At 37.7% G+C, this 27,772-nt stretch overlaps 1 protein-coding gene across 10 annotated transcripts in view; it reads right to left on the bottom strand.

Moving 5' to 3' along the window:
* NCOA6 (nuclear receptor coactivator 6) overlaps window positions 1–27,772 on the bottom strand; it is an 88,057-nt gene that overhangs the window by 27,537 nt on the left and 32,748 nt on the right. For 6 of the 10 annotated variants that reach the window (XM_057701177.1, XM_057701171.1, XM_057701170.1 and 3 more), the window contains 7 exons: window positions 24,615–24,896; window positions 20,745–20,900; window positions 15,647–15,769; window positions 8,702–8,830; window positions 7,107–7,973; window positions 4,929–5,075; window positions 1,049–2,165 (listed from right to left, as the gene is read on the bottom strand). In XM_057701177.1, coding sequence (XP_057557160.1) covers window positions 1,049–2,165; window positions 4,929–5,075; window positions 7,107–7,973; window positions 8,702–8,830; window positions 15,647–15,769; window positions 20,745–20,900; window positions 24,615–24,849 — 2,774 coding nt within the window. In that variant the 5' untranslated portion in view covers window positions 24,850–24,896. Of the gene's footprint in view, window positions 1–1,048; window positions 2,166–4,928; window positions 5,076–7,106; window positions 7,974–8,701; window positions 8,831–11,578; window positions 11,667–15,646; window positions 15,770–20,744; window positions 20,901–24,614; window positions 24,897–27,772 lie in introns of those variants that run through there. The other 4 variants (XM_057701174.1, XM_057701172.1, XM_057701173.1 and 1 more) reach the window with 4 other exon arrangements.

The following is a 27,772-nucleotide window of genomic DNA, read 5'->3' as shown; positions in this document are numbered from 1 at the left end:
AAATATTCTGAGAAGGCTGAGAGACAGGTAGTTGGTTTTACTTTGAACATTTATGTCTGCTTAATTAAAGCTCCCCTCCCCTATTCTCTTCTATAGTTGTAACAAATTATTTGAATTAACCTGATTTGCACTCCTCAGTCACTATTTTCTTGTAATAAACGTCTCTGAATTTCAGGTTTATAATTAAAGGCAGAAAATCCAGTTTAATCAATATTCCTTTTGGAAACATTTTATCAAAGCCAAAAATATGGCAAATTAATTTTTAGCTTCAGGAAATGAAATATAAATTGTCCTTCCTGCTGTGATCTTGCAAAAGAACTCACCTTTACCAAAAGGGTAACTGATTTAAAAAGTCCAATCATCTTAGCATGAGATTTTAAGCTGCTACGGATGATAAAGAGCCTTTAAAGGAAAGGCACCTGTACAAAAACATTTCTATTTGAGAGACAGAAGGGAGTCTCCATCAGCAGTTTTCATTTCCAAAACAAATACAGCCTTTCTGGTTCCCCAACAGTCATTATAAGCCTGAGATGCTTCATGGAGTTGCACTGTGGTAGTACTAGCTACTTTTCAGGCTCTGAATGCCACCAACCCCCTGAGACTACAGACTTCAGAGCCATGTATCAGTTGACTGCAGTATATGAACCTTGTTTGGCTCCTTATTTGAACAAACTGTAAAAAAAAAATATTAATTTGAGATAATCAGGGAAATTTGGACACTGTCTGGATATGTGAGAATATAAAGGAAGTATTAGCTTTTGCAGGTGTGCTACTGGTATTGCGTGGTCATAAAAAGCACAAAACAAGAACAAAAACCTGTCCTGATCTTTTAAAGGTATATACTGAAATACTTAAAGCAAACTTGCTTTTAAAAATAACCAAGGGGGTAATAACCAAGAGGCAAGATAGATTATGAGTTGATAATTTGAAGCAGGGGTAATTTCATTATATTATTCTTATTTTATACATGTTTAAAATTTTCCACCAAAAAGAGTTGTTCACATAGAAATACATGAGTAAGATTTTAGGCAAAACTATCACAACCTACTTCAGATCCTGCTGACTATTTTTCTTCTTCCGAGGGGGTTTCTTCTTCTTCGGTTTATTTGCGTTGGTATTATTTTGCTTATTGTTTACCCCAAAATGGCCTGCAGAGATATCACTCTGCAATAAGTTGACCAACAATGGGCTTGTTAGCGTGACATCCTTATTGACCGGGAAGCCTGGATTTTGACCACAGGACATCTGATTTCCATTGGGTGCTCCACTGAAAGGTGCACTGAAAGGCATCCCATGGCCTGAGAAGTGGTTTCCCGAGGCACTGTTTCCCTGCATGGCCTGCACGTGGGGGGGGACCATGTTGCTTTGTTGCATGCTAACATCAGGCATCATCTGAGACAAGCTGACATCATTATTTGCTGTAGTAGCAGGGTCACCATGCTGTTGGGCCATATGTGGGCTGGGACCCGGTGGCCGCAAGACCTGCCCCTGAATCCCCATAACCTGAGATGGACTGTTGTTCACGGGCCCTTGCTGGGGAAGCATCTGTCCTGACATCTGTCCCGTAAACTGCACCATGTTTCCTTGCATGTTTGGAGTTGGTCCCCTCATTATCTGTGCTGGTCCCGGCATGACATTAGATTGGTTCTGAGTGTTAAACTGTTGCTTATTCCCCTGCATCTGATTGGTCATAATCTGCTCTATCATTGGGTTCTGTTGAAGCAAAATTTGCCCCTGAGGCCCTATCATCTGGTTATGTGGCGCCATCATTTGTGGGCCCTGCTGGGGAAGCATCTGCTTGGGTGGGGTCATCCTCTGGGGCGCGGGCCCAAGATTCTGGCTCTGAGGATTCACCATCATCTGACCCTGCGGCATAAGCTGGGCCCGTGAAAGGATCATAGGGTTCTGAGGGTTCAAGGTTCCTTGTTGCTGGACCATCTGGCCCTGGGAGGGCACGATCTGCTGGTGCATGCTCATCAGCTGAGATGGTGGGCCCTGCTGGGGCTGGCCTTGCATGTTGCCCAGGTTCACCTGAGGAACCCCAGAACTACCAGCCTGTTGGTTGTTCATGTTGCCATGAATTCCCATGAGGCTGGGCTGCATCATATTTGGTGGCCCGTGGGACACCTGCATCTGGTTTTGAGGAGGACCAGCTCCTTGACCACCTTTAAAAAAAAAAAAAAAGAGGCACAGTTTCAGAAAGAAATACTATTATCTTGCTGGTATTAAGATTCTCAAATTACCTTAATTAGAAAAACACAACTCACCCATATCCACTGACCAACATAAACAAATGTGCTGTGCTTAACATACTTCTGTGAGTTTTCTATAGTATGGAGATGTGACTGTGGCATACTTGTTGACTGTGGCATACATTCTCAGTGACCATACAATAGAGAAGGAGAAACCATTTCTTTACTCCTATTTGGTAACGTAAAGATAACATTTTGAAGATCAATAAAGTTTACTTTCTTTTAGGGTATACAAAGAGAAAGGCAGCATCTCATTATTTAAAAATGACTTGTAACTACCTTAAAATGAAGAAAATTTATGAAAAGCATTGTAGGCTAGTGAAATAAGCTCTGCTTTAGATGAGTCAGAAAACAAAAAAATGTGATGTAGCCTCTCAAGAAAACCTCAGCAAAGTTGAGAAGACATTTAAATATGCTCCTTGGAAAACTAATAATGACTGTCAAAGGTTATGGATGTGATATCTGGATGCTGCACTTCAAAGAAAAGAATAGCTAATATGTTCTAAACATAGGTCTCCTCTGCCCCAATGTGGTAAAACTTATTCAATCTTGATCTGGAAGCTGAGCCTCTGGTGGAAGTTAACTGACAGACAATTCAGAAGCTGCAGACAGAGGACAGTCAACAAAGGATGTTAAAACTTCAGTGATTCTCCCCTGTAGCATTCTCTAGTGGACCACATGGGACATATTTTATTCTTCTTAATTATCTCTAATTCATACAAAGAACACTGCCTGGCTTGCTACAGTGTTTACTTATTGTTGGGTCTTTGGGATCTTCCTATAGCCACTTATATTCTCTCTCCCTTTTTGCAGAATAACCTTCTAGCTTATTATATCTCCCCCTGCTTTTTTTCATTTTTAAATGGGGACTAAAAAGTGGTAGCCACAATGAAGTTATGAAGCCAGTCCATGCTCCAGCCAGGAGACAGGGGACAAACTGTCCTTTGTTCATACAATCCAGATTTTTCCTGAATCCTAAGGAAGGTTTTCTAAACTGGTCTTGAATTCTGTGACCACTGTACATACTATATACACTAAATATACCAGTGTACATTCATCCAATCAACAATTATTTATTGAGTACCTAATGTGTACAACGCATTTTTGGTACTGAGGTAACATCAATAAACAAGATATACCAAATAATCCCTGACCCCTTGGAGTCTAGTTGGCAAGAGTAAAATAACAAACAGACCAAGTATTTCACAGAAAGAAGTAAAAGCTAACAAGAGAAAGAAAGTAGGGTAAGAGAAGAGAAAATGACAGACAAGAGTAGAGCTCTCTTAGACGGGATAAACAGAGAAATCAAAACAATATGTGCATGTGGAAGGCACCATATAAAAATATAAAATAGCTGTGCTTATGTGGAGGAATTATGAATGATTTTATCACCGTTTTAAAACTTCCTATAGAAAACATGAATTCACATAGCTCAGGAATTACAGTTTTGCATCAGCAGATAGGGAAAGGGGAAAGTCATATAGTTTGCCCTACCCTTCTCTAGCCCTTCAGGAGGTAGGTTTTTTGTTTGTTTGTCTTTTAAGTTTAAAACTGTTCTCTTCCCTTAGTGATTTACAATTAATGTTGGAACCACATAACTAAACTAACTCCAAGTGGGGATGGGAGCTCAGAAAATATTTGTGCTACCTCAGTCCAAACCTCCTGAATGAGAAAGAGTAAGAGGATTAGTCATGTGCTACCTAAAAGCAACCAGAAACATGAAGTTTGGGTTTATACAATATTGCTTACAAATACTTTTTAGCCATTCTGCTCCACACTATTTGTCCTCCTAAGTTTCTTCTTATACATAACACACTGTCGGCATTAAATCTGTGTTGATTAAAGCCTGGTCTTCAAACACCACATTGTAAACCAGAATTCAGACCTTACGCAATGTTAACATGAACTATATAGAGACTGTAAGAGCCACAGTTGTTCAAAATGCCATGAGCCTCCATCCCTTTGTACCTATCACCCTCTCTGCCAGAAACACCTTTTACCCTTTCACTAACTGAGGAGTCTGCAAACTATGGCCCACGGGCTAAATCAGGCCCATTGCTAGTTTGTAAGTAAACATGACTTCACAGAGTTCAGGAATACAGTTTTGCATTAGCAGTCAGGCAGTCTGGAATACCGCCATGCTCATTCATTTATGTACTGTCTATAGCAACTTTGGTACTATAACAGCAAAGTAGCAACAGAGAACATATAACCTGCAAAGCCTAAAATATTTATTATCTGTTGTTTTTTTAAAAATATTTATTTATCTATTTGGTTGCGCCAGGTCTTAGTTGCGGCAGGCAAGCTCCTTAGTTGTGGCATGCATGGGGGATCTAGTTCCCTGACCAGGGATTGAACCCTGGCCCCCTGCATTGGGAGCGCAGAGTCTTGTCCACTGTGCTACCAGGGAAGTCCCTACTCTCTGGTTCTTTTCAGGAAAAAAAATGCTGACCTCCAGCTCTACCTGAAGTTTTATCTCTGTTCTTTAGGTGTTTCTAGATTTTCCAGACATTTTTCCTACTTTCAGTATATCAGTTATTGCCCTGAAAGAATAATTATTCATTGGTATGAAACTAAGGAGAAGGACCAGGGTTTATATTTCTCTGTATATCTTTGTTGTCTACCTACCTCACAATGTTCAATAAATGCTGGCTGAATAAGTCATAAAAAACAAACCTGCATGCTGGACATTTTGATTCGCTTGCAGCTGAGGGGCTCCTGAATTCCCAGGGGTAGTTGCTGTGGTCGAAGGCACCTGACCTTGCATAAAGTTCGGATTGGCCTGTCCTGCTGAGAAGCCAGGTGGGAGGCGTTTAGGCATTCCTTAATAGAAAACAACGAGTAAGGCAGTTACCTAGCAAATTTATACTCTTGCTTAGATGTGGAATGAATAAGGAAGGATGAGCTGCATGAAGTCTCCACTGGCTTAGCTCTCTCTGTCACACTGGTAGGATCTTTAATAAGGTGGGGAAAGATGGTTAAAAAAATCAACACAATCTCTTACATGAGCATTGTCAAAATGAAAAAGAAATACTAAAAAATTTACACTTAGAACATGCCAAGGAAAAGATGGCAATCTGCTCCCTAAATGTGATCTGAGGCCACGTCACAGCAAAGTTTAGAGCTCACTTTTCTGTAATACAACGGACCCCAAAACTTTACATACTTTAACACAGGTACCAAAGGAATATGCTAAATTCTCTCATATTCAAACAAACTGATAAATACTATCAAACAAAGTCCTGGGTCCTGATATTAAGCATAGATAGGTGATTTTGTTTTTCCATTGAGGGAAATGGATGACAATTTCCTTTGAGGAAAAGTTCTCCCCAATATTGTGCTTGTCTCTTTGGAAGAGACAGGAGATCAGAAACAATTCACAGGAGTGTCAAATGAGGCTATATTAAATTTATCATTACACCTTCCCCTCAAAAGGTTTGCTAAAATTCTGACAGCTATGGTATCTGATGGAATACCGTGCTCAGATGGAATCTTATTAAAGTAATACTTTCTTTTACAGGAAGGTTTAATCAGAAAACAAATCTGTAATAAGGGGAATCTCAGAACCCACTCATTGTTTATAACATAGGCCTGGATGTGGCCAGATCACCTAGGTGAGCACATCATTTGCTCTATGAAGCATCAACACCTAAGCTCACTTAAAATTTTTTTTGCATTAGTCCATTTATTTAAGGGCCAAATTTTCAATGTCCTGAAAACCGCTCTGTAGACAAATATGCATTTGTCCTTTCTTTAGCAGTGACATTTGCATGTTTCCATTGTAATCAAATCAGTAATTGCATTTGCAGGAGGGACTACCCAGCTTCCACTGATCCAAGGCTAAATGCCCAGAATAGTGAAGTTTGGAGCCGAAACATTCTTGCATTTTCTAAAAACTACTTAGGATTCAAGTATTACAGCCTGCACGTGTCAGTAAAAGTAATTACAAGAGAGTGAAAAGACTGATGAGCAACTTAATTTCACCAGAAATCATGGGAACATGCCTTTGCTATGTTGCACTGAAGATGCAAGGGTTTTTTTCTGGGTAGGTAATGGGTGTCTTTTGGTGGGGGGTATGTTTATCAGATGACAGTATTACACTCTCTATACCTTACTGAAAAGCTCCAAGCACGTTCATGTGCACTAGGTCAATGATTAATAAGAATAAATAATAAACATGGAGATGGATAAGTTTTACTGTAATCGTTTTACCTCTCACACATTAAGCTCCATTGCTTTTTCTTCATACAAGAGGCACCTTACAAAATAAATAAATAAATCTCCTTTAGGTATAACTGGTGGAATTCCCTCTCTAAGGAGCAGGCATCGGCATTATAAAACTATAAAAGTCAATGATTTCTGAACTTATTCCCCTTTAACACTTTAATCAAATTTAACAAATACCATGCTATTTCACTAACTAGGATTATCAAAATTGAAAATCAGAAGGGCCTTTTCCCCAACAAAACCCTATACTTATCTTTTCATTTTTGCTCCATTGCATAATCTTAATTTTTTCAAACAGCTGAGCAGCTTAAGTTAATAAAATCATGTTTCTTCTGGATGTTTTAACTTACTAGTACAAGATCAAGCAAAAATATTTTGAAAAGCAAAATGAACATCTCTATATTGAATTTTACCTGCAATTTATCCAGAGGGCTAGCTTAAACATAACCAGTAAGATGCTGCATAATGTATCAAGTTAACTAAGTCATATCAAGTGTCATCACTATATCCACAAAACCAAATAATTACATCCTTATTTCACTCCCTCCATTAACTCTAAAAATTGAAGTTCTACTAAGATCTATCTCCAGTAAATTTACCAACACAAATAGCTTCAGTGTTCCTCACCTCCTAGGCCTGGATGTAAACTCTGTGGCCCCTGATTTGGTGGTTGCTGCTGCATCACCATGAAGTTAGGTGGCACGTTTCCCTGTTGAACCATAGGATTCCGACCCGGAGAGCTGACGGGCTGCTGAAATCCCTGGGGAAGTGGGTTATTTTGAGGTGGCCTTGGTCCCATCTGCTGCTGAGTTTGGTTAACCGTTGGGGAGGATGCAGGGGATCCCTGCTGGAAGGAGGAGGGTGAGGAGGCAGGAGACTTGTTGGTGAGGTGGGGCTGCTGCAAGGGGGTTGGAACCCTAGAGGGCCCTCCCTGCAAGCTCTTCATCTGAGGAGCTGTGAACTGGCCTGGGTTGCTCATCTGAGGAAAGTTTGTATGGGCTTGTGAAGCTTGTTGGCTGCCAAAGGGATATGGAGGGGGAGGGTGGGAAGGTGTCTGTACCGTGGCTAAGGATGGTCTTGCCTGGAGTTGCTGTTGCATTGGGCCAGGCAAGGGAGCCTTCTTCCACCCTTGATTTGCAGTCATTGTGCCCAGAGAACTCTGGGCTGGAGGAGGTTGAAGGGCTCCAGAAGGCAGCTGGTTCCAGCCTGGAGGAACAGGCACCTGAGTTGGGGCAGTAAACTGGGGTCGAACTCCCTGTGGCTGTTGCTGCTGATGTTGCTGTGGGGGTCTTGCCTGCAGCTGTTGCTGCTGCTGCTGCTGCTGCTGTTGCTGCTGCTGCTGCTGTTGCTGCTGCTGCAGCTGGGGAAAATTAGCTGGGTTTATTTGTCTGTTCACAGGGACAGGCTGCATTGGGTGGTGCGGGGGAGCTAAAGATCCTGAGGGATGACTTTGCTGCTGTATATGGAGCCCAGAGAGGAGTGGATCCATTGCATCTGTTTAAAGATAGTCAACAAAGCAATAATTAACTTACTGCAACCTAGATCCTACAGCAATCCTAGAGTCTTGGCAATTCTGCAAATGTAAAGTAAAATCTTCTGGTATCATTCAATTCATTCAATGAAATGTTTGTGAGCATTTACTATAATGCAAAGCAACTACCAAGATGATAGAAAGATGAATCTTGTCTAAAAAGAGCTTATGATTCCAGAGTGGATATGAGAGCCAAACATAAAATGCGGACAGCAGTATTCTCCAGAGCATATTCTAAGGAACTGTGTTCATTAATGTTGTAAGAAAACAAAACAAAAAATATAGTCAATCAGCTTTGGGAGGCACTGGACCTAACAACCTTAGACAGGTTTCTTCACTCTAGGACTTTCAGTACCTCCAACATGTTAATTTTGAATCTACGGTAGGGAGATCAAGTGGGATACATTAACCAAATTTACTTCACTACGGAATTCTCGGTCATGGAGTAAGCAGGACTAAGTAAGTCAAGGAATACATTTTTAGAAATGTTGGGTATAACTGATAAGAATAATAAGAAACTCTGATAAGAAATTCTGAGAAGGAAATGATGATTTTCAGCTTGAAGAAACTAGGGCAGATTTTATATAGAAGACAGCATTTAAGCTGGGCAGTTAGGAAAACTGGCATCAGAGAAAGCTGAATTTTGTAATGATCTGTGCCTCTTCAATTATCAAAGACTGGAGGTCAATACCTGACTGAGAAGCAGGGCGAGGAGTCCTGGGCTGCAGTTCTGAATTGGGGCCTGGTGCCATCATGGAAGATGACATGTTTCCACCCTGGGGTATCATAACAGAGGCAGGGCTGGTCATCCTTATTAAACCTAGAGGAAAAAAAAAAAATCCCTAGAATAGAGTACTGGAATTGGCACATTTGTTTTTAATGAAATATTTCAAAAACATAGAAGGTATGGAAAATTTTTATACCATCATCCACCTTATTTAAATTTAAACATTCTCCCCTGCCTCCTTCAGATATATATGTAGATACACCAGAAGCTGCCTACTCCTTCCCAATCTCATTCCACTCCCTCCTTCTTATCTTATAACTGGGGTTAACAGTTCCATGCATGTTTATCTTTTCTACATACATAAAATGCATTACATTTTTTGTATGCTTTTAATCTTTGTATAAGTGACACCATTTCTCAGTTTCCCTTTACACTTAATATTATTTTTTGAAAGTCATCCATCTCGACTGCTATAATAGTGCCTCATTTTATGGAACTGATAAATCCATTCTCCTGCTGATGAATACTAACTTCTCATCCTTAGAATTTTGCAATGTCATGTATTTGTCCTGTATTCCACAGACATGTAAGAGTGTCTTTAGACGATATACTTAAAATTGCTAGATTTTAAAGTATAAGCACCTTCAATTTTACTAGATATTGGTAAACTGCACTCAAACGTGGTTATACCAGTTTATAACCTCACTAGCAGTCTGAGAACTCCTTTTGCGCCACATCTTTCTAATTTCTTTTTTTTTTTAAAGATTTTTTTGATGTGGACCATTTTTAAAGTCTTCATTGAATCTGTTACAACATTGCTTCTGTTTTATGTTTTGGTTTTTTGGCCGCGAGGCATGTGGGATCTTCACTTCCCAACCAGGGACTAAACCCACAACCCCTGCACTGGAAGGTGAAGTCTCAACCACTGGTCCGCCAGGGAGGTCCCTCTAATTTCTATTAGACTTTCTAGGATTTAGCATCTATGTTCAAAAGTGAAAATAGCCTATAATTATCCTCTCTTCCAGTCCTTTAATTTTAGCATCAAGATTAAAACAACTTCAAAATGAGCTAGAAAGCATCTTTCCTCTTTTCCTATGTTCTAAAAGAATATATGTATCTGCTCTTTAAATATTTAGTAAAACTCACCTGTAAAATCATCTGAGCCTTTGGTTATACCAGTTGGTTCATAGGGAGACAGATTATTTCAATTTCTTAAGTAGTTATAGATTTTTCATTTGATATGTCATTAAGTCAATTTTAGTTAAATTATGCTTTCAAGAAAATTGTTAATTTGCCAATGCTTTCAAATTTACTAGTATAAAGTTATTCATGGAATACTTTTTTCCATTCTTTTTTAAAAATTGAGATAATTCACTTAAAAAATACACCCTTTAAAGTGTACACTTTTTAAATTTCTTTACATTGCTTGTGCATCTTTCTTTTCTCTTTGTCTTACCAAGATCATCAATTTTAGTTGTCTTTTCAAAGAAACATCTTTTGGTTTTGCTGCTCTATTCCACTGGGTTTTTTAATTCATACTTTAGTTATCTCTGCTCTTACCTTTATTATTTCCTTCCTCCTAAATTACTACTTTGCTGTTCTTTTTCTCAGTTCTGAAGTCAGATACTTAGCCTGTTAATTTTCAGTTGATGTTCTGCTCTAATGTAAGTATCTGAGGGCTCAAATTTTCTCCCAAATGCTATACTGTCAACATCTCACAAGTTGTGATATGTACTACTTTCATTATTTCCTTCTAAATATTTTCTAATGTCCATCATGATTGCTTTTTAAAAAATCATTCGGTATTTAGAACATATTTTAAAATTGCTAAAAACATGGGATATTTCAGTTAGTTTTTTCTTCCTTTTTTTTTTTTTGACTTAATTGCACTATGGTCAGAGAAAATGATCTGTGTGATACCAATATTTGGTATTCACTGAAACCTGCTTTGGGAATAACACATGGTCAGTTTATATAAACGTTATTCTTGTAAAGATTAAGAATTCTTGAGTTACTAGTGCACAGTTTCTAAATATATCCATCATATCAAACTACTTTAATTACAGTATTCAAGCTTTCTTTATCCTTGAGAATTTTTGCTCAATCTATCAATTACTAACCGAGGTATGTAAAATCTCCCTGAGGATCTGCTATCTACATGAATTCTGACCATTTTTGCCTCACATGTTTTGAGGCTAGGTTATTAAGAACACAAAAGTTTAGCGATCTTCCTGAATTTTTCCTTTTATATTATACAGTGGTCCTTTTTATCCTCAGTAATGCTTTTTATCTGTTAGAAATATTGCTATACTCCTTTTCCTTGGTTAATATTCACCTGAATTCTCTATTTTTTTCTATCCTTTTAACTATGAACTGAGACCTTATATTTTATAGGATTCCTGTAAGAGCACATAGCTAAATCTGAGATTATTATTCAATTTACTAATCACTTTCTTTTTATCAGTGCTTATAATCCATTTATTGTTAATTATATTTTGGTTTATCATTTTATACCACTGCCTTTTACCCTTCTTTTTCTATGCTGTTTTCATACTTTTCCTGAATTTTATTGGATTGATTTTTTTCATCACGTCCTTCCTTTCTACCCCTCCACTACTAGTTTAGAAATTATACATTCTATTTCTATTATTTTAGTGATATTTTTAAAATGTCAACAGACATCTGATTTAATGTCTAAAGACCACATATGATCATCATTATTACTAACTAAGTCAATGCTTATTTTTTTTTTTATTTTTTTGGGGGTACACCAAGTTCAATCATCTGTTTTTATCAGTGCTTATTTAGATTTTCCCCATGTTTACCAATTATTTAGCTCACCATTCCTTCTTAGCTCTTATTTCTTCCATCTTAGGTTCAATTTTCTTCTTCCTGAAGTACATCCTTGGGCAGTTCAATTAGCAAGGGTCTGTTAATGGTAAATTCTCTTAGTCTCTTTTAAAAGGTCTTTAATTCATACCACTCTTGATACTATAGTTTTATTTAAAATTCTAGGCTGTTAATAATTTTCTCATCACTTTGAAAATATTATTCTAATGTTTCATGGCTTCCAATGTTGCCACTGAGAAATTAGCTATGGGTCTGATACCCTTCCCTTTGTAAATAACTGGTCTTTTATTTTGGGTTGCTTCTGACATCCTCTTTGTTTTCCATGCTCTGTAGTTTTATAATTTTGTGTCTAGATGTGAATTTACTTTTATTTGTAGGGCTCAGAATTACTGGACTTCTGAATCTGAGGTCTCATATCTTTCATCAGTTCTGGAAAAATTTCAGCCTTTCTCTCTTTCACTATCGTCCCTCCTCAATTTCTTTATCTTCTTCTGGAACTCTTTTCAGACATACGTTAAACTTTTTCATTTTATCCTTCACTTCTCTTGACCCCTTTCATATTTCCATCTCTTTATTTACTGTCTGCTGTATTCTGGGTAATTTCTTCAAACTCATCTTACAATTCAGCTATGTCTAATTTGCTGAGTAAGTTATTCACTTCAATAATTTTAAAATTTCTGTAAGTTCTGTTTCCCCCCTAAATTCTCTTTGTGTTTTGATAGTGTCCTGTTCTCTTCCTAGAATTTTCATAATTTTAAACATGCTGATGTTCCTGTTATCTAGAATTCTGGAGGGAGGGAGTCTAATTTAAATTTTATAAATTTGGAGTATAAGCTCATTTATAGTAGGTTTTAACTATGAGAAATCTGCAATGGTTTGGGGTGAGAGCTTCAATGATTATTACACTTTAGAACCACTTAATAACTTCGCTTAGCTGTTCCTGGGTCATTTCAACAATACATTAAATGTCCAACGTGCATGAGGATAAAGAAGACAATTCTACAACCACTCTTTCTCCTACTCCTAACCAGAGCCCAGACCAAGAGAGACAAGTTTTGGATTTGTCTCCTCATGCCAGAGAGTGAAAATTTTCTAATATACCTTTTATTAGAAAATCCTCGTTTCATGAAGGATTCTGAATTCTAACTTCCTTCTTTATGTGGCCCCAAGGCAAAGTTTCATATTTTATCCCTCTTGGCCATTAAAACTCAAATTCCTTGGCTCTTCCAGCACCTCCTCATTTGTTTACTGCTATTTAAATTTTCTTGACTTCTTTCTTGCCCTGGGGATTTCCCTTACTGTCTTACCAGCTCAGCTGTGCATTAAATGTTATATTTCATCCAGCATTTTCAGGTGTTTTGTAGTTGGGAGAGGGCAACTAGGTAAATGTTTATCTGTTAAAAATGGATTCAATTCTGAGGAACCCCACCTCATTTTTCAAAGATGGTAATTAGATAGTAAGAAAGTTCTTAGGAGTTAAGAAGAAACAGGTTTCCTTAGTCTACAATCAGCTTCCTATCCTCAGAAATGTTTAAGCACATGCTGGCGACATGCTCAGTAGTGATACTATAAAATACATTCCAGCACTATGTGGGAATTTGGACTAGAGCCATGTTTCACAACTGGGGACAATTATGTCCCCCAGGGGTATTTGGAAAAGTCTGGACACAGCTTTGGTTGGAACAACTTGGGGGAAAAGGGTGGTGGTACTACTGGCACCTGATAGGTAGAGGCCAGGGATGCTGCTGAACACCCTACAATGCACAGGACAGCTTCCCACAGGAAAGAATTATTGGTTCAAAACATCAATAGAGACACATGACTAAATGACGACCATGGTATAATCACCAATCTTGGGATTCTATGAAGCTATGAAAAAAAAAATAGGCTAAAGATTTGGTTTTCATTATGAAAAACTTCTGCTATCAGTCAACTTTCTGTTGCCAATGCTAAGAAAAGAAAGTAGTGTTAAGAGCAACTTAGTCTAAGACATTCTAGATACACAATTCCAAAGTTATTTATTATTATTTAGAGGGTAGTTCTCTTTCCCTAGAACAATTTCTCTGTTTAGTTAACCAAATATTAAATTTTGTCCACTGTCCCAACAGACAACAGAGAAAAACCATTCTTAATATATGTATGGCAGTAAAGAAAGACAACTAGGGGTGAAAATGTTACTGTGACTATAGATCATTACTAACTGCTTATTCCTGAAAATTTATATTGTAAATATTATTACAGTGTCCTTCATTAAATACCAGTCTAACCTAACTTCAACCTAAAGCTTCTAAGTTTCCTATGTTGATAATGAACTATATACATCACTAAAATTTACACTCACTTTGCAGAGATGCTTAGTAATTATGTCTACTATTTGCCAGATATGAGAAGAACTTGCAATTAGTGTGTTGATATTGGTTTAACAGAGTCCTGACGTTTTAAGGTTGGAAGGGATCTATAACAGTTTCTAGGACATATAAATATGTTTACAGGTAACTAAGGCCAGTAAATATTAAGACATTTGGCCAGAAATTGAGACTAGAACCCAGATTTCCTGAGTCTCATCCAGGGTCTAGTCTTTAACTACATGCAACTTGGCTAAACTCTGCTCACTCTTCTTATGGCCCTGGTTCTTCAGCAGTGGCAACAGTGTCACCTATAATCTCTCATCAAGCTGCCTTAATACCAAATGCTCAGACTTCTGTGGAGAACTATATTTATTAACTCCCTACTATTGGTTCCAGGTTGGGTATTTTACATTTACTATATAGTACTCCAAAACAGCCCAACAACACAGGTCCTGACATATAACAGGAACTCAGTGAATGTTTGCTATATGGCTCAGGGCTCATCCATCTTCAAGCATGAGCTCAAAAGAGTACAGGCACTATTATCTCATTTAATTTTTTTTAAATTTAATTTAATTTTTTTAGGCTGCGCCGGGCGGCATGAGGGATCTTAGTTCCCTGACCAGAGATCAAACTTGTGCCCCCTGCATTGGGAGCATGAAGCCTCAACCACTGGACTGCCAGGGAAGTCCATTATCCCATTTTATAGGTGAAGAAACTTGCTTGGAGAGGTACAGTGACTAGCTTGAGGTAAACACTAAACAGCAGTGCCAGGATAAAAACCTAGTTCCAATTCTGTATGGCCAAGTCTTCAGCTACAGTTCAGAAAAATGGCTTTATAAATTGAGCTTCTCTACTCTGTTGCATTTCTTCAAGAGCTACTGTGGTAGGTGGAGAGGTAAATGATTGGGTATAATTTCATGTATTTACTCTCCTTCGACCATAGCAGCTGTGCTTTTCTGGCTTATCTGAATAAAAGGTCCTGCAGCAGAAAAAGTTTAAAAGTGACTAGTGTAGTGAAAATAGCACTGACCTGGAAAGTTAGATCTGTGATATTAGCCCACTGCTACTTGACCCTGGGCAAATTGCTTCCTTTCTGTGAACTCCGCAGCTTCCTCAGCTTTAAATGAGACAGCCAACTCAATTCTAATATTTTGTGACTCACAGGTAATTGAGCTCACTCTCTAAAGAAGAAATTTCAGGACTGCTAAAAAGGTAGCAAATAATTTATAACTCTCTCAAATTCTAAATACATAAAAACACATATTATCCCACATACTTCTGCAGATTCCACATAAGCATGCAAGAACTCTCAGCTCACAGATTCTCAGTCACGGAGAAAGGTGGGAGTTGGAAAGCTACACTATGCTATAAACATTCAGAGGGTAGAAGATGTTTTCTTCAGTTCTACTTTCAACACTTAGCATAGGTTCTGTCATACAACGAGAACTCACTAAATGTTTGCTGCATGGCTCAGGGCTTATCTACCTTTAAGCATAAGCCCAAAAGATCGCAAACACTATATGTGCTCCATGCTCTGTGATTCTAGCCTCCTAAGAGTCTAGATTCATATCTTACTTTCCTGAACCAATAAAAAGAAATGTGTCAGGAACTCCCACCTATCTTGCAGGATCCAAATGGTCATACACTAGCAAATAAAGCCAAAAAAAGAAACTAGTAAAATGTCATACAATTGAGAGGGAGATCTCACCTGGACCACCTGCCATGGGAAATCCTGCCTCCATCCTAACTGAATTTCCAGCTCCCATGGGTCCATTCATTCTCACATCTTGGCTTCGGTTCTGAGCCAAAGCAAGGTTGATAGCACCTTCCCCTAAAAATGGTAGGTTAAAAAGGAAATCATCAGGATAAGATGCAAATTTCATTTAAAAACAGATATGCAAGAGCTTTAGTTTTATGTGTCTTTGAAGAATTATGGTAAGTTTACCACCACAAAAAGGGTGCGTTCAGTACTATACAGGTCTTTCTTCAACCTCACCTAAGCAGGTTCACTTACATGACGCACAGGGAGAATATAACTAATTCTCACAATACAGCAGATGGACAATCATTATTGATGTATGGCATCAGCAGAGAGCTTGGAACTCTGAATATTTATTTTCAACCAACTCACCTTGTATGTGTGTGTAGGAAGAAAATATTCTCAGAAAGTCTCAAAATCCTAGATTACCTTTTGAGAATTTATGATCAGAAATTAGAAATACGTGTAGGTTTAAAGGAGAAAGAACAAATGATGGCATGGGGACACTGATATTTGTAAGCCAAATACGATTTCCCTTTCAACATCTGCATATAAACAGATATGTGGCAGAGAAATTCACGCAACGAATAGCAGACAGGTTGCTACTAATCTACCTCTGAGACATCTTATGATAACAGCTACATTTGTATAGGGTTTTTAATGCTTACAAAATTTTATCTCATTTGAACCTCACAGAAGCCTGGTAAGTAATGTCACTAGAAGTGTTCCAATTGAGTGGACTCTAGAGGCAATTTAAATCTTACTTGATAAAAAGGCCTCTAAAACAAGTTTTGGGATGCTTCCTGTGCTTAATCCCAAATTTTGACTATTGTTACTCTGGAAGACAGCACCACCTTGTGGACAGATAAAAGTATAGCTAGCCTGCAGCTGAGGATTTGAAAAGTTGCATTCACCTCGTCCCTTACTGTTTTAGAGAGCAAGATGATAAAGAAGGAAGTCAGTGAAGGCACAGTAGTTTCCTCTGTCCTGTCACTGATTTAGGTCAGCTAGATAAACAGACAAAATATTAAGTATTTTAACCAGGAGGGTAGCTTGGTAATAGGGAACAAAAATCCTACCAATAAGTGACCAATCATCAGGGGCTACAAGATGTTCTAAGTTGCTTGTGGGAGTTAGGAATAAAAGAGAAAGAGAAAACAGATCTTGAGGGTTTCCACTAAAGGGAAAGAACTATTACTATACTAAACTTGTTAAGACATTTGAGATGAAAAGAGTATTATTCTTGAAATGGATGTCAGATCATGTAAATAGCTTGTGGCTGCTATTAACAGCCAGATGTGGTCCTTGCCTATCTCTCTAACCTCAACTCACACTACTTTCTCCTTCAACCACAAGGATTCAGCCTCAGTGGCATTTTTTCTACTTTCTTAGGCACACAAACCCACTTCTCACCTCAAGGCTTTTGCACGTGTTGTTCTCTCTGCCTAGTACAGTTCTCTTGCACTCTTTACATAAACCAATTTCTCAATTTTCAATGCAATCTTAAGTGTCACATGCCCCAAAAGGCCTTCTCCAATCATTCTTATCCAAGGTTAGATCACCCTTATCAGAACATCTTCTTACTTCTTCAGAAGCATCCCATGTATCAATAGTTCCTTATTCATTTAATTATTTTCTTGTCTACCTCCCCTTTATATCTACTGTCCCGAGATAATTATTAATAAATAGTTCATTAATAGTTATTAATAGTAACTCCCTTTACTCTCAACTTCCTAATTTAGATGATGAATTGCATGGCCACCTTAATTATATCCTTTAAACAGTCAACAGCGCCTGGTACACAGTAGGCACTCATTAGCTATTTACTGACTATATGATGAACAGTCATCTTATCATAACCTTACAAAGAATCATAGGTATTTTCCTATATGATAAATGCATCCCTGGAAAACCTCACAGTCTATAAAAATCTCACACTGAAAATAATTGGTTTTATGGGAAAAATAGGATTCAAGCAAACTCAAACAAAAGACAGTGTTGAGGCAAACTCAAAACCCATGCAGCTTTGTAGCTAGAGCTCTAATAAAAACAAAAATTGGTGTAGGCAACATACTCCAAAAACACTAGAGTGGAAACAGCTGGTTAAAGGTGGGCGCTAACACAGATGCAGCAGAGCTCTGAGCCAGCAGGGCCAGCATTAAGGGTATACTTCTGGGGAAGGTAGCTGAGTGTAACTTCTCTCTCTTAATTTTCCTGAAATAAGCTGAAAGGACTCCTGCCCATGTAGCAACACACCTAAATGCTTTTTGCCTTTTCTTGTAGACAATTATCCTTTTATTCCTACTATTCTAACTCCCCTTGCCCAGGAAAAAAAAATTACTTATGAGTAAACAATTCCCACACTATACTACTGTTATTCTCCTACGTGCCAACCGCACATAAGCTAATTGTTGTCAAGGAAACACACGTAGAGAACACTACTGGCTCTCCAACTTGCTGACTGGGGTTGGCAAACTATGGCCTGTGGGCCAAATCTAGCCTGCTGCCTATTTATTTAAATAAGTGTTACTGGAACACAATCACATTCATTCATTTACATATTGCCTATGGCTTTTTTTGCACTACAACAGTAGAGCTGAGTTGTGTTGATAGAGCTCTTCTGGCCCACAGAGCCAAAAAATTTATTCTCTGGCCCTTTACAGAGATTCCTGCTTTAAATCAGAATGAATTTACAGAAGTCACAAAATGTCCTCAAAAAAGATGTCTCCCGAACTCTCTCGCCAAAACTCAAAAGAAGGGAACAGGGAGTACTCTTCAATGGATAATAGACTGTTGGGGGGAACAACCTGTCCCTCTGGCCCTGCAGCAGACACCATGACAACGGCAATACCTTCTCTTACAACTTAAAAGGCATCAGCCTGTCACCAGTTTCACAAAAGCAACAGCTGTTGCCACCACTTTCACTCCAGCCTAAATACCCAGGGAGTGTGGAAAGAAAAGCAGATCACCTGGGACACATATGTGTACCCTAAAATTTAAGGAACTCTTTTCTGTAATGTGATAATCACTACCATATGTGAATTTCAGAATTTCTTGTAATATATGTTATCTATTTGGCTTCCTTGCTGATACTTTTAATTTTAATTTATGGCTATAACAATAAAGGGGAGTCAGCATCTTATCCTTTTAAGAACTTGTAGGAAGTAGGTATGATTAAGAGATGAAACTGGTGTTTCCTTTCTCCAGTGGAAAACACTACCACAAAAGCCCTTTTAATTCATGTAAATAGGTAAAAGAGACTATAAAATGTTTGGGGTTTTTAAGAAACTGCTTACATATTTCTTATAAAAAAATACACATGCTTATGTGTTTATAAAGCATAAATAGCCTATATAGTGTTATTACCAATAGTTGTTTACTTCTACTCTTCCCAAAAGTCCATCCTATATCCAATAGGTTGCTGTGAATTAATTTCACTTTTCTGAATCCTTTTAGAAAAGCCAACATTTTTCAAAACAAACTGGTTACTGCTTAAGCCACTATTTCCTTGTTTATCAAACTATGGAATTTACCCCATTTCTCAACCTACGTATCTCTAAATAATCTGTTTGTTGATAATGCCTCTTCTAGGGCATAGCAACCTACAATCTTAACTGCATAAAATGTGTCTCACTCCTACATACAAAATGTTGACTTTTCAGTTACTGAGGTTCTGTGGAGCATTTAGTCCTATGCAAGCACAGGGTCAGGAGGGCCTGGCCCAGCAGGGCAAGAGAAGGCTGGAATCACTTACTGGTTGCCACCCTGTTTGCGTCAACACAGGAGGGGAAAAGAGGGTTTTAGTTCATTGGGCACCAAAAGATAGAATTTCCTTTGTGCTTCCCCATACTTGGTACTTACATCTCTCGGGTTTGTCTCCCTCATATAGGTCATGAGCTCCTTTTGAGTTCATAACGGCAAAGACCATATTTTATTTATCATTTATTCCAAGTACTGAAGCAAAGTAGTACTACTATATGTGTGCTTCCCTTGCTTTCGTTCACCATATGTTTATTAAAGAACTTAACATGTACAGGTGAGCAAAACAAGATACGGTCCCTGCCCCTACTGGAGCTTGTAGTCCATGGGTGAACAAAATAATCATCAAATAACTGCTCTAATCAAAGTGTAAGAAAATGATCTGAGGCAGAAAAAAAAACAGACTTTTGTGAGAGTACGTGAAAAAAGACTTTGACTTAGTCAAGGAGTTCAAAAAACACAGCCTTCAAGTATCAGCTTAAATCTTGAGGATGAGCAGGTATAACTAAGGGAAAGGGAAATGGCAAGTAACAATACCCATACAAAGAAGACATCAGTGCAAAGGACTCGTGGTAGGAAGAAGAAATGCCTATTCAAGGAATCAAAAGAAAGCTCAAGAGGCTAGAACAGACAGCAAGGAGGAGGGAGGAGAGTTGTACAAGATAAAGCTAGATGAGAAAGGCAGAGGTCAGACTGTGCAAAGCCTGAGGTCACGATAAGGAGCTTGGTCATTATTCTGTGACTAATAGCAAGCCACAGCAGGGTTTTAAGCTGTGTGTGTGTGTGTGTGTGTGTGTGTGTGTGTGTGTGTGTGTGTGTGTGTGTGTGTGTGTGTATACACCATATTTTCATTTTTAAAAGATCATTCTGACAAAAATATCTGAAAAATGAATACTGCTGCAGAAGGACTGTTCAGGGCCTCCTAGTCTCTGTTACATAAATAAAGAAATAAATACTAAGTAAGGCTTATTGGGTGGAAGGAAGCAACTGAAATTAGATATTCTTTAAAGGACAAATCAGTTCTCGGTTAGGGTACCAGTAAAATCAAAGTCTGACAGACTGACACCTGAAATCAGCCAAGGGAATGGAGTCTGAAGCTATGGATGCTGTAGTAGCATCAGGACCCAACCAGAGCCTCAGTTCCTCCTTACCCTGAAGCGCTGCAATGCGAAGCACAGGTGACATGAGTTACTTGGCATTCTGAATTCAACTTGAGAGGAACAAAGTGGCACATGCTATATGTTATGCTATAGTCTACTGTTCCTATAATCTAGGTCCAGACACGCACCTTCAATCTGAACGGAGAGAATTCCCAGATCCCGAAGCTGCTGGTTGTTGCTCTGAGCCAGGATCCGGAGCCGCTCTGCTGCTTCCCGGGGGATGTTGAACGTCACACGCACGCTGTTCCAGGGCTCTACCTTCTGTACTTTTAGCTTGCTGGATTCTTGGTCATGTAAGAAAGAGAATAATATTAGTAATCTTTTAGCCATCAGAAGACACTGAATGAACAACAACAAAGTAAAAGAACAAGGTAGAGTACCAGTATGGAGTAGCTGCGAGAGCTTAGGCTTAGGTATTAGATAGATTTTAAATTTAATCCCAGCTTTACCACCTAGCACCTGGGTGACCATGAACAAGTTATTTAATATTTCTGAAACTTACCTTTCTCTTCTCTAAAACCATGAAAAAATGACTTCATGAGATTGTGAGTGCTAAATGAGATAATAATATGTCAAAAATCTAGCACAGGACCTGACACACCATAGGCACTTGATAAATGGAAAGCTGTAAGATGGAGTAAGGAACATAAGAGAGAAGGGAGAGATTAAAGTAATAGAATAAGGTCTACTTCTGGACTCAGTTCAATGTATGTGAACTGAGAAGCTAAGAACATCGAAGTTTCAAATTTCAAGTTAAATTTTATAAAAATTCAATTGGCAGATACACCAATTGTAGGATATTAGGGAATCTGAGGCTAATAATTCACTAAACTTATTTAAAGAAATAGCACTGAAAAGGAAAATAGTAGTTCACTTATAAAATTTTAAGCAATTTTACTTCTCCAGATTTAACAGTTGAAATTTTAATATTCATATTTAAATTTTCACTGAGCATCTCTGTAAAATATTTATAGAGACAGCGAACAACATTTCTTCCAATATCCTATAAATGCTTCAATTTAAACTTAAGTCTTGGGGCTTCCTAGGTGGCGCAGTGGTTCAGAATCTGCCTGCCAACGCAGGGGACACAGATTCGATCCCTGCTCCAGGAAGATCCCACATGCTGCGGAGCAACTAAGCCCATGCGCCACAACCATTGAGCCTGCACTTTAGAGTCTGTGAGCCACAACTATTGAGCTCATGTGTTGCAACTACTGAAGCCCATGCGCCCAGAGCCCATGCTCCATAACAAGAGAAGCCACAGCAATGAGGAGCCCGTGCACCACAACGAAGAGTAGCCCCCACTCACTGCAACTAAAAAAAGAAAGTCCACGCACAGCAAAAAAGACCCAACACAGCCAATAAAATAAATAAATAAATAAATTTATAAAAAAACAAAAAATAAAAAAAACTTAAGTCTTGGGCTTCCCTGGTGGTGCAGTGGTTAAGAATCCGCCTGCCTAACCCTGGTCCAAGAAGATCCCACATGCCGCAGAGCAACTAAGCCTGTGTGCCACAACTACTGAGCCTGCACTCTACAGCCCGAGAACCACAACTATTGAGCCCATGTGCCACAACTACTAAAGCCTGCACGCCTAGGGCCTGTGCTCCACAACAAGAGAAGTCACAGCAATGAGAAGCCCACATACTGCAATGAAAAGTAGCTCCTACTGGTCACAACTAGAGAAAGCTCTCGCAGAGCAACAAAGACCCAATGCAGCCAATAAATACATAAAAATTTAAAAAAAAAAAACAAGTCTTAATTCTTTATGTCTCCGATTTTTAATCTTTTCCTACTTTAAACAAGAATAGAATTTGCACTGAAGCACACCAAAGTGAGGAGAAAAGCAACATAAATTTGCCAACTACATTTCAGTTAGGATATGAAAACATTACATTTCAGCAAATCTGAAAAGTCATTGCAAACTTCAGAACATGTTTTTAAATTAAGATGCAAAATTTAAGCTAATTGAGGAGGTAATGTTGTTTGTAATTATATTTTACAGATGGAAAGCAAATCCCAGATCCAGTTAGATAATAAAAAAACATTTTTTTCTCCAAAAACCCCAGACAAAATAATTTTCCCTTTTGTTTTAAACGCAGCTACATTAAATCTCTTGTATCCTCTATTCAATTATGCACTCCAGTATTGAGAAAATGGTCATACAGGCATATCCGTTCTCAAAATAAGAAATATACATGGATGGGGAAAGTGCCTACATGTTGCCTAAAGCCCCCTCCACCTCCAAAACCATTATATATTATACATTATCAATTTATCCAGACATGGAGTCCAACTTGTTCTAATGTGGAAAAAAGAGACCACCTGCTAAGAGCAATGAGATAATACAATCACAGAGATTTAGGAAGAATTATGCAATATTCAGTCCAAGTCTATTTTATAGATGAGGAAACTGAAGCCCAGAAAGTCCAAGAGATTTGCCCAGAATCCAGTGGCTACCTAGCAGCATCAAAGATGGCATTAAAATGCAGCTCTGATTTTCAGGTCATTTTCGTTTCCATGACACTTATGCTTCCAAAAAGCAAAAGGCAGGGAGTTTGAGATCCTGGTACCACATAGTACAGACGTTGCAGGGCTTCATCCCAATCTGAAAAGTACTGGAATCTTACACGTACGTGGTCTGGACAAACATTAAATTTGCTTATGACATTATCTACTTGTAATAAATCTGCAGAAAAATCTTTATAACAATTATATTTTATCAAACATTTTTTAACTTACATCATATTTGAGAACATCTGGCTTAAAATACTTTTTGGATCAAGAATACAACTGATGACCATAAGTCTGAGTTTGCTAATTTATTTAAAAGCCATTAATAAACTAATTCAGCAATTTAAAAACAAGAAAAAAATGTGGATAATTAAGAGCAATGAGCAATAAACAATTTTAGGCACAGCTAGCCCTTAAAATATGATATATATTATGACATGATTATGGTGATTATGACATGATTATAGTGATAATTACAACTTTCACCATAAAATTCTCTAACACTATGTTAAGTAATCCATAACTATAAAGAAATCTTATAAACATAGTAAAAAAAAACCCTTAAAAAAAAAGACAGCTCTTCTTCTGACCTCAATTCTAATGAACAAGACCCCAAAACCTAAAAAAGCTGGTTAGCACTTAATCAAATCAAGATTTGTGATAAAAGGATAAAATCTAGGCTTTGCACTATGTCTGAAGGGATTAAATAACTGTGCTACCCAGAAAAGACCGAGAACATCTAAACCGAAGTTAACAAGCACAAATTCCCACAAGACCACTACAGGTTATCTAAATGTGTGAAGAGGCCAGATGGGACTATGGTGAGGGGAGGGTCCGCCTGCAGTAGCAGCTGCTACTCAACACCACCTGGGATAGGAGAGCTCAATGTTATCAGAACTTTCCTGTTTAAAGACAAATCCAAAATCTGAATTTTAAATATCTCATGTTTTAAAGCACTGGCAATGAAACTCAAACATTAAAAAACAACAACAACAAAAATCCCTGAAGAACTAAAGTGGGCTGTACACACATGGCTATACACTGGATCCAGCAGGCTCTCTGTTAATCTCTGATTTACAATTTAAGGGAACAAATTTCAAGCACATTTTGAGTAGAACCATGGAGTAAAAGATTTTTGTAAGCTTTAAGTGGCCTCAAAGATCCAATCTAACAGCTTTTATAGGTAAGCAAACTAAAGACCACAGAGCTAAAAGCAATAAATAAATCTGGGTCTTGAGAATTACTCCTATCCACTAGAACAAATAATTTAAGGATTACTATGCTAAGCAATGCTTTATTATGTTCAGTTACTCCAAGTACTTAAAAAATACAACAGCATTTCTATTAAAAAAAAAAAATCCTAAAATTCCAACTTTGCAATTAAAATCAGCCTGTCAACCACAGCTGTACTTTCTAAAACTCAAGATAACCACAGAAGGGCAATTCAAAAAGACTAACAAGAAGGAAAAATAAAGCAAATTACCCATGTGTAACAAATTGGGCACGTTCTCCAATATTGTGTCCAACTTCCATTTGAAGTCTTTATCATCTATATTTCCTTTGAAGGCCACAAAGATTGTGGAATCCTCCAAAATACTATCACTTTTTGAGTCATCATCTTCTAGTCCAGAGTCAAAATCCATCTCTGAATCCTCCACTGTTGACGAACACAAGGAAGTATAGATGTCTTCTAAGTTTGGAAGGTCATCCAAAACCATGGTGAATATTATTCCAGAAGCATATGCTAAGTGGGCAATAAAAAAACCTTTGAAAACAGAAGATACAAAAAGCATTACAACACATAATTAGAGAATCAACAATGTATAATTATAGTTCTATGAAAACTATAATTTATTTGCCAAGTAATAAGGAAGTACTATAAAAATTAAGAAATTACAGAGAGGATAAACTATTTTAATTAAGATATTCTGTAACGGTTCTTAAAGATACTAGAAATAAAAATATACTGGTTTTAAATAAAATTCCTTTTATTTTGTCAGCCTAGAATATGGGCAGAAGGGATCATGAGAAAACAAAATAGGTATTTTCTGAGAATTAATTCATATAAGCCTTTGGTTGACCCCCAAAGAGCAAGACTGAGGTTGACCCCAAGACTCTAATTTTCCTGGTCCTAACAAAAGCTTCAGGGCAGCCAAGGTTTCTAAAGCCCTCCTCTTTAACCTGCAAAGGACAACCTGACCTAACTGAGAACGTCTGTAGGATTACCTAAAATCCTAAAGTCTTTAATGAGGACCATTTAAAATAACTTTTAAAGGGTTTTTAATAGTGGCATAGCTGACAATAATGATTCAGAAACAAAACAAAGAAACAAAAACTTTAAAATATTTTTGTAAAAGGAAAATAAGCCATTAAGGCATGTTTACAGAGACAAAGAACTATGTCTAGGACAGAATTAAATTACTTTTTAACTTTTAGATCTAGAGAAGTCACATTTTCTGCTATTTTCAGTTACAATGCCTACCAAAGAGTACAAATATTAAAGAATACACCACGTGGCCATTTCCTCCATTATCTTTGGGACTGATGATCACATTCTTAACCCAAAAGTGAATCAATGAACATTAATTTTCAGCATGTTATAAGTAAGAACAGCACGGAAACATAAGAACCTCACACAAATCTTCTTATTTAAAAAAATTCCTTACATAAAGCATAATTACAACTATGTGTGGGTTTTTTTTAATTAATTAATTTATTTATTTTATTGGCTGTATTGCGTCTTTTTTGCTGTGCGTGGGCTTTCTTTTTTAGTTGTGGTGAGTGGGGGCTATTCTTCATTGTGGTGCGCGGGCTCCTCACTGCCATGGCTTCTCTTGTTGTGGAGCATGGGCTCTAGGCACGTGGGCTTCAGTAGTTGCAGCACATGGACTCAATAGTTGTGGCTCATGGGCTCTAAAGCGCAAGCTCAGTAGTTGTGGCGCACAGGCTTAGTTGCTCTGCAGCATGTGGGATCTTCCTAGAGCAAGGGGATCGAATCTGTGTTCCCTGCATTGGCAGGCGGATTCTGAACCACTGCGCCACCTAGGAAGCCCACAACTATGTGTTTTTTGTTTGTTTTTTAAAGGTGGTTAAGAAAAAAGTTCTGAAAATAAATCCCCTAAAATATAAATAGTGATTGTGCTAGATTTAGATTGCTGGTAAGACTGCTGGTAAATTTTCTTATTTTCCAAATATGCTATAAGTCATTAGGAAAATGCAAAGCTAAATATGATGTAATATGGTTATATTACTTGCATAAATAGAAAAAAATGTATCAACTTTTAAAAAATTATTTACCTTTTCATTTTTAAAGAGTCACTATTAAGAGCAAAGGCTTTTAAAAAACCAACCTAAGCAATCTTAAGGGAGAAAATTCCTCTGTTGTAAATAAATATGAAAAAAAAACTTTTACATTTGAGCAGACTACCTTAGAGTCTAGCAATTATAACCTTTTCTAGTACCATCAGTGTTACAAAGGAATAGTGTAATTTGGGTGGTTAAGAAAGAACAGAATGCAGAAAATCCTTTACAAATACCACTGCCCGTAGTCAACTGCCATCTGCATTTTACAGATATTGAAGAACTTTAAAGGTAAATAAACAGAACTAAAAAAGATTTTTTAGGTCTTAAAAGCTGCTGCTTGGAAATTCCCTGGCGGTCCAGTGGTTAGGGCTCTACCCTTCCACTGCAGGGGGCACAGGTTCAGTCTCTGGTGGGGGAACTAAGATCCCCACATGCTGCAGAGAGGCCAAAACCAAAACCAAACAAAACCCCCTGCTGCTTAGCAGAAAAAACTCTGATTGCTGAAAATGCCGGAAAAACTATAGCTATTTAGCAGCTGTTCCAAAGTTGAAACAACTGCAATAAGAGAATTTTAAATTTAAGACACATTTTCTAAAAGAATCTTTAACTGGACTAAAAAACCTCGGACTTTGATAGTCTTCTAAAGAGGTCGTTGGTCATGCCACGAAGGCTGTGTATTCAGCTTTGGAAAACCCTCAACTGGTAGACAGCTAATTCAAATTCAGGAATTACCAGTTTAACAGTACTATGGGCACCATACAGTTGCTTAAAAAAAACAAACCCCCCCCCCCCCCCCCCAAGAAATAGAAACTTGGTCTATGAAAAAAACTGCTGGCCTTCCCTCCAAAAAAATTTTTTTTTAAAGAAACTTCTTCCAGGTAACATATTTACTGAGATTAATGCCCACTTAAAATCTAAGGATTTATTATAAAAATAATGAAGTAATCTTTGAATGAAAATGTAGTTCAATGAAAACTCCAAGAATGTAGCCAACTAGCTCAAGAGATTCATTTGCTCACTTAATGTCATCTATCATAAACATGTGCTATTTCTTTGGGTTTGCTAAGATTAACCACCAGTTATCTAGCTCACCCACATAATTTCTAGATTACCTACTGATTTCACTTCTTATTGGGGCTCTTTTGATCTTTTATGAAGAATCTAGAAACAAATATGATATCCAGGAGAAATTTTAAAAGCATGCATATTATTTATTCTACTTGCCCAAGATAAAACAAAAAAGATTTCCAAAGATTTACCCATTTCAGGGTGAATATTTCAGGGTAGCCAAAGGGCTCAGCTGATAAAGCAAAGCTCTTTTTTTGTGGAAGAATGCAA

This window comes from Hippopotamus amphibius, chromosome 12 (genome assembly GCF_030028045.1).
Source record: "Hippopotamus amphibius kiboko isolate mHipAmp2 chromosome 12, mHipAmp2.hap2, whole genome shotgun sequence".
In the NCBI taxonomy this organism is placed as follows: Eukaryota; Metazoa; Chordata; class Mammalia; order Artiodactyla; family Hippopotamidae; genus Hippopotamus; species Hippopotamus amphibius.
Note: the sequence above shows the minus strand (reverse complement) of the source record. Positions and strands in the feature narration are given on the sequence as shown.